At 39.4% G+C, this 7,921-nt stretch overlaps 1 protein-coding gene across 1 annotated transcript; it reads left to right on the forward strand.

Moving 5' to 3' along the window:
• Positions 1 to 4,965: 4,965 nt before the first annotated feature.
• LOC147629004 (UDP-glycosyltransferase 85A1-like) lies at positions 4,966 to 5,412 on the forward strand. Its single transcript, XM_086812848.1, has one exon. The coding sequence runs from the start codon at positions 4,966 to 4,968 to the stop codon at positions 5,410 to 5,412; it is 447 nt and encodes a 148-aa protein (XP_086668974.1).
• Positions 5,413 to 7,921: the final 2,509 nt, after the last annotated feature.

Below are 7,921 nucleotides of genomic sequence, written 5' to 3' on the forward strand. Positions count from 1 at the left end.
TATAAGCTTATTCAAGAGCTTTAAAATGGATTTTAATATTACTCTCATCAAGAGCTGAAATAGGGTTTTATGATTAAGATAATAATTATACCAAGATAACACTTTTATAATATATTTATACAAACTGATACCTTTTCATAGTTGCACTTTGGAGCACATCCTCAATCGTGCTAACATGGCAGAAGACATAAGGAGTATAAGCTTCAAGTGAAAACATAGAAGAAAAAAATGTATTTGCAGATAGTGAAGAAGAGGATTCCTCGTCTACCTTCTCAGGGGAAGACACATCAACTAGTGATATAGATCATAACAATGATCATAAGGAACAATAACTATGCCATGAGCTATATGTCTAGAAAATGGCTCCTTTTTAGAGTTATATCAATTTCTTTTTTGGATTATATCAATGATAAAAGTGTATCTATTTTGGCATGTTTTTAAAAGCTTATTGTTAGATTTTCAGTTATAATCTCAAAAAGTAAGCAAAACCAAGTCTTTTTTTTTTCATATCATTTATTGTAAGAAACGCACAAAGTACCCAAAATATTGTCATTTTTTGGGGGTGTTATAAGCATGTTTAAACCACTTTTCAAAAGAGGTAAAAGTGAACCTTTTTGATGGAATCTTTAAAAGATGCCAAATGTTTCTCATTTATAGGAAATGTTATCTATTTTGTCTACAACAGTGTTGACTATTAATTTTATACTATTAATAGCTTTATGCATATAGGTATGCATAAAAGTATAATGGTCTTTACACATAAGAGTTTATGTATAAGTCTTTTTCCATAAAGAATACAGTGTAAGAGTGCTCTTACAAATAGTGCTATGCATAAAGTTCATGGAGCTAATGGGCAACTAATTAAATACACGTTAACATACCAAGAAAGGAGTTCATTATAGCGAAGCTTGCTTGTGGTTAAAACATGAGGGTAGGAGGTGATTTTTTTCAAAGAAATATATTCTAGCTTGGAAAGATGCCATTTATTTGTGATTTGTAATTATAAATCTTAAATACATAGGTGGCAAACCAAGGAGACGCCGCGACAATAGCTTGACCAATCATAGCAGTGCCAGTGAAGGCAATGACAGGTGCAAGCAAACCAATGTGGCATGCGATGGGTGCTGATGATCGTGGGAAGCAACAAAAAATCAACCGAGCAGACGTCCAACCAATCAAGGACATGTGCCTCTCCCTTGCGAGATCAACCACCTAGCGAGCGGCTGCGATTCTTTGCCTGTTACAACTCACTAGAGGCATGACCCATCTCCAACGGGCAAGGGTATTCTATCTTTGTAGGAAGAGGAGAAAAAGGCCTTATATTTAGAGCCCACTTTTGACCTCATGGTTGTCGACTTAACAAGCTACATATATATATATCCACACCATGCTTGTCACAATATCAAAGCTCCCAAAACACCTAGTTTTCTTTGAATAAGTACCGAAATTAGCATACATATGTATCTAGCATTCTAACCCAGGGTAGTAGTGATAACCAAACACACATGCATAAACCATTAAAATAATATTCTAGTGACTGGATATCTCTCCTTGGAAGCCTATACTCCTCGATGTCATCTATCCAAAAAATATATATAACACAGTAACATTGGATATGGCAAGATATAATTTTAAAGAAAAAAAAACTGAAAGATAGAACCTTACAAAACTCATTCGGTGGATCAACATTTGAAACGAAGGTGTTTCAACAGGCTTGTAAACGCCAAATCGAAAATTATGTACTGTCCAATACTGATGCACCGAAAATCTATCTTGTTAGGCTTTTCATAGCGTACAAACATTACATGTACATAAAGCTGATCCACAATCTTTTTGCAATCTTAGATTGTAAATTCCAAGCAGCCCAAAGCTCTCGTTGTAAGCGTCTCGACCATACAAACCTAGCAATAATCTAGGTTCCAAAATATAAAGATATTCCTTGTTTCAAGAAAACATATCAATATCATTTTTTATATGCATTAAAACAAAAAAAAACCCAAAAAGTCAATTTTTATACCGTAATACACATGTACACTCTAATAGTTCGATCATTAGAGATACTATAGCTTGTCCTCCCGAGACGGAGGGTCTATAATTAAATAGATCAAAGTAAACAAGGATGACTGTTAAAGCAAATGTCAAGACTTATACCTTCAATATATAAATAAATCAAAATGATCTCCTCGCCACATCCATCCTATGCAGTATTACTTGTGATATCAAATACAACAATACCTTCACTAATCATTTAGGCATGATTATGAGGTCTCTCTCTCTCTCTCTCTATGGACGTTAAGTATTTTGAACTAAGTAAGAAATATTAATAATGCCACAGTAAATGAAAGCAAGTCAAGAGCAAAACATTTTCTTACTCAAAGGTTGTAAAAACAAAGAAGAACTCACCATGCCCCTATAGCCATCTCAAAATTTTAAACCACCCCTTCAGTAATAGATGTGGACACTCCATACTTCAGGATCTGTATGGTGGCTTTACTTCAATGTGAACCATTTATTCCAGACAATGTAAGTATATTTATATATATCAATTCAATATTACCCGCAATGGAAACGCAAGTGTGGGAGATAAAATCCAAGAATTTTGCCATCCAACTCCTATTTATTTTCATGTCCGCGCATCATAAAAATAAAAAATGTCAATCTAAAAGGAACATGAATCAACTTGAAAGCATGCACACTTACTGAAATATAACATAGATTGCACATGCCACTTATTTGCGAACATTCTCCTTCCAAATGTTTTCTTGATTGATACAACGATAGCAACTAATTAAATACCCCTTGAAAAAAACGTCAACATACCAAGAAAGGAGTTCATTATAGTGAAGCTTGCTTGTGGTTAAAACATGAGAATTCGATACGCTTTCTAAACTGTGGGAGGTGATTTTTTTCAAAGGAATATATTCTAGCTTGGAAAGATGCTATTTATTTGTGATTTGTAATTATAAATCTCAAATATGTACATGGCAAATCAAGGAGAGGCTACGAGGATAACTGGACCAATCATAGCAGTGCCAGCAGTGGAGGCAATGACAGGTGCAAGCAAACCGATGTGGCATGCGGTGGGTGTGCGATGATCGTGGGAAGCAACAAAGAGTCAATCGAGGAGACGTCTAACTAATCAAGGACACATGTCTCTCTATTTGCGAGATCAACACCTAGCGGCGGTTGCGATTCTTCGCCTATTACAAGTCACAACTCAAGCAAAACTTACGGATCTCCCCACCATCCTACCTTAGCAACCTACAAAATAAACATTCAACATTGTTAGAGTTACTTAAAAACTCATTTAACATTGTCTCTCTTCTTACCCGAGCGACGACTGTGATTCTTCAGGTGGAGCTTGCGGATCTCCCCACCGTCCTACCTTAGCATTGTAGCAACCTACAAAATAATCATTTAACATTGTTAGAGTTATTTAAAGAGTCATTTAACATTGCTATCTCCTTCGAGATCAGCACAGAGCGATAGCTGCGATTCTTCAGGTGGAACTTACGGATCTCCCCACCGTCCTACCTTAGCAACCTACAAATAAACCATTTAAAAAATCATTTAACATTGTCAGAGTTACTTAACAAGCATATTGCTAGCAACTCTCTTGTTACCACCACTATGACTTGCAAGCTGACAGGTTTATACCAACATATCCCTTACCTTCCCCCAACTAAATTCTAAAGTTCTCGTGATGCCCTTGTGAGCTAGGGCATTCCTTTGTTCCCATATCTTTGCAAGCACATAGGCCCTGATAGTGTTCCCATCAGCTAAGATGTAACCTGTGGTGGGTGGTGTATCCACTCCTTTTGGATACTAATAAAAACTTCCTCTGCATTAAAAAAAAAAGAAAAGCCTATTGCTATTAACGGTTGCTATACAATACTAGGGTATAATTACAAGCTCTAGTGACACAGCTTTTGAAAAACCCTAATACTTTCCGAATTTTCAAGAATAAGGATGTTTTAAAAGAAAACAATTTAGGTTTTACAATAAAACTAAGAAAGCAAAACAATCATCTTTAAATTTGGATCCTTGCCCGGCCTATCATTGCAAGCTTCTTACTCGTAATGTGAAAGATCATGATATGGATATAGCTAAGGGCATCTGTCGATGATGTATCTTAGAGAAGTGAACTTTTTGTAAAGGTTTCCTTTTGTTAATATTACATATATTTACTTCCCGGAAGAAATAATTGGATCCTTGCATGTTTTACCTATATGGTTTCATGCTATGTACAAGAGGGGAAGTTTGCCCAAGGGTGAGAATATATATATATATATTGGCTCAAGGAAACATGTGTCAACAATCACTTTGTACATGAATAGTGCCGCGTCACTAAAAGGATTTTCAGAACATTTTATTTATGTGGAATGAGAACTCGCACCAACCACCCCTAACATTGCTAGCTTATCGTCGATAGAGACTAGAACTGCAGCAGTTGAGGCTCATAAATAGATCTTACCAGTGAGCCTTATTAACACGTTATTTTTTTGGCTTTTAGTACAGCTGACAAAGGGCAGAGAGAACCGAGTCTAGACTTTCATGGTTTGTTTCCTTTGCTTGTTTGACATAAAGTTAAAACTCTGTTGCTATGCATCACAAGACAGGAGTTGAGTATAGCGTCGAGGCTTGCTTCTGGTTGCATTTTTAAAACATGAGAATATGATACCGTACTCTATATAGCCACCTTACGTGCTCAAATTATGTCCGCGTTGAAGGACAAAGTGAAGGTCACCGCCTCTAACAACTACAGGGTAAATGTAAAGCGGACGGCCGCCGGACACTTTCTTCACACAGTGCGAGAGTCGTGGCTAGAGAGGAAAGAAGTCTGTTTCGGACTCTTTTACTTGGACAAGACTGGCATTATACGCCTGCAATCAGTTGCTTTATATTCTACCCCATGGGGCTATGGCCCCTGATCGGAGCTACAATTAATATTACTCCCTTTCAGCTATGGCTCCTACTGTCATTAGACCCCATGTCCTTGCAATTCCTTTGCCAGCCCAAGGCCATATCAACCCGCTCATGCGCCTGTGCAAAATACTCGCCTCCAAAGGCTTCATCGTAACCTTTGCCAACGTAGAACCTATCCACGACCGAATGAACAAAGGCAGCGTGAGTAGATCTAGCACAAGGTCAGATCAGGGGTTGGATATCCGGAGAGCCCACATCCTTATTGCGGGACTGGACATGGCTAACGATTTTCGGTTCTCCTTGCAACATCTCTTCGAAGCTGTTGAAGGCCTCACTGCAGCGCTCGAGCAGCTGGTGGAACGTCTTTCTATCGAAGGCTCGCCGGTCACTTGCTTGCTTTCCGATGTCTTCACAGCGAGTCCTGTACACAAGGTGGCCGATGGTGGCGCTCTTCCCGTCCAGCCAAAGCAGAAACCTTATATCTAACTTTTCTTTTCACTCCCGCCGGGTGCTAGACGGGCTAATCCCTATCAAAGACGGTAAACCTTTGTATATATTTAATTGCTTAGTCACTAACGTAATTATTGCTAACTGTGGTTTGTTCTTTCATGGATGTTCGCAGTGATAAACGCCAGCTCCCAGCCGCCCAGCGATCTGTTTCACAGCAGTCTTCCCGGCCTGCCCCCTCTACGAAACGTAGACCTCCCAATGTACGCGCATGTACGTGTACCGCGTAGGCGCACGCGAGTGGCGTATAGTGTACGAGAGAGCCCGTGCCATTGTGGTCAATAGCTTCGACGATCTGGAGCTTCCCTCTCTCGAAGCGATGAGCTCCCGCGTGAACGTGCCTATCTACGCCGTGGGCCCGCTGGTCGGCGAGCTTGTGAATGAAAGCACGACCACCGGAAGAGACTCACTACGAGGAATGGCTTCATCGACAACCGGCGCAGTCCGTCATCTACATTTCCTTCGGCACAATCACCGTCCTTTCCAGGTTGCAGTTTGAGGAGGTTCTTCGCGGCTTGGAGGCCAGCGAAGCAGCGGTTTCTATGGGCGCTACGTCCGGATCTTGGTGAGGGCTTAGGTGAGTTTCACTTCACCGGCTGTTATAAGGATTGCGGGTACTTCATCCGATGGGCACCGCAGCTGCGCGTCCTCTCGCACTCTGCAGTAGCCGGCTTCCTCACCCACTGCGGCTGGAACTCCACCATGGAAGCCATCGCGACAGGGGTCCCCATGCTTTGTTGGCCCTACTTCGCAGACCAGTACCTCAACGCCAAATACATCGCAGAAGAGTGGAGGATTGGGCTGAGGTTCCAAAGTCGAGGGAACGCAATGGTGGTGGCGTGGTTAGCAGAGACGAAGTGGAACGACTTGTCAGAGCATTGATGGAAGGTGAAGAAGGAAAGGTAGCGAGAAAGAATGCTGCACGGCTCAGACAAGCTAGTGAGCAAGCTTTACAAGTCGGAGGGTCTTCGCGTCAAGCCCTTATCCACCAACTATACCCTAAGCCCTAGCCGTAAACGTTTGCAACTTTGACTTACAATGTTTAGTTCGATTTAAATCTTTGTAATTATTGTCTTTTTTTTTAAATTCTTGTATCATTGTTTTAAGTTAAGTGATTGTTTTACTGAACATTATGTGAGATCCTTAATTAATGAACTTGCCTATATATATCACACAATGTGGTCTCGAAGGATACATTCTTAGAAAACTTATGATATTATGTGACTGTACAAAAAGGTATTTGAAATGAGACATAAGTAAGAGTAAGGCCATGTGTTTAGGTGAATACTATATCCTAGAGGGAGGGGGTCTCTAGGGGATAGGAAGGGGTATAGCAACATTAAGGTCATGTCATAAGACCGTTTGATGAACATAGTTGTACAAGATTCTTGCAATGTTTTGGTAACATTCCAATAATACTTTTAGCAATGAAATTCTTTAAGAATTTAAACATTTCAGAAACCATTCACTTATATTACATTGGGTATTCCAAGCATTCCAAAAACCATTCACTTGTACTACATTGGGGCAATATATGTGTTGAAGTTGTCATAATTGATGGGAAAATCTATCATGCTTATTGCATCTATTTTGGTGGATATTTATGCCAAATGTGGTAAACTCGCAAAAGCACACAAGCATTGGAGGAGCTTTCTATTTAGGATATAGTCATCTAGTCTACAGTAATAGTAGGGCATGCCCAACATGGTCCTGGTGAGAAAGCACTAAATTGTCTCCAAATAGACATCTATCCAAACACAATCACCTTTGTTAGCATGCTAAAATCCTATGATAACATCGGTGTTGGAAGTCCTCATTTGTAGTAGTTGGAAGTTAATGCTACATCATTGGTTTCTATATACTTTGCAAATTTCTTGAGAAGATGTTTTACACACCATGTGTATGTTGTGTCATGGTTTCATATCACTTTCATGGTGCATGTATGTTAATGATCTAATGATATCAATAAATGATCATCAACAACAATTGTAACATGCCCATCTTCAATAATAATATATGTCCATTTAATAGATAAAATTATGGTCTTTTTACGAGTGTAAAAATCAACATTTTAATAATTGAGCTATTTGTACTTGAAATCTTAAAATTATGAGTCCAAATTTGAAATCTACACGCGATTTTACTCTAATATATGATTTTATAACACTCAAAAATGGATACCGAAATAGGAATCTACGTAAATTTTTAGTTAAATTACGGTAAACTTCCGACCTTAATAAACACCCGTCTGGGTGTTTGATCAACGAACGGACTGCACCCCTATTACAACCAGGAAAATACCCCGAACAATTTCATCAAAAACAATTTCGATAGTAGATGTCGGATGCGTCGGCACACATATTGAGGCCAGTATCCCAAAAAAGGGGCTCCCGCTTCCAAAAAAATGCCTCTTGTTGGGAAACGTGCATCAAAGGGCGCCCACACACGGACCAAAAATCAACCACCCTAGCGTATGGTCTCCACTTGC

This window comes from Cibotium barometz, chromosome 18 (assembly GCF_041138505.1).
Source record: "Cibotium barometz isolate CiBa-2024 chromosome 18, ASM4113850v1, whole genome shotgun sequence".
NCBI lineage: Eukaryota > Viridiplantae > Streptophyta > Polypodiopsida > Cyatheales > Cibotiaceae > Cibotium > Cibotium barometz.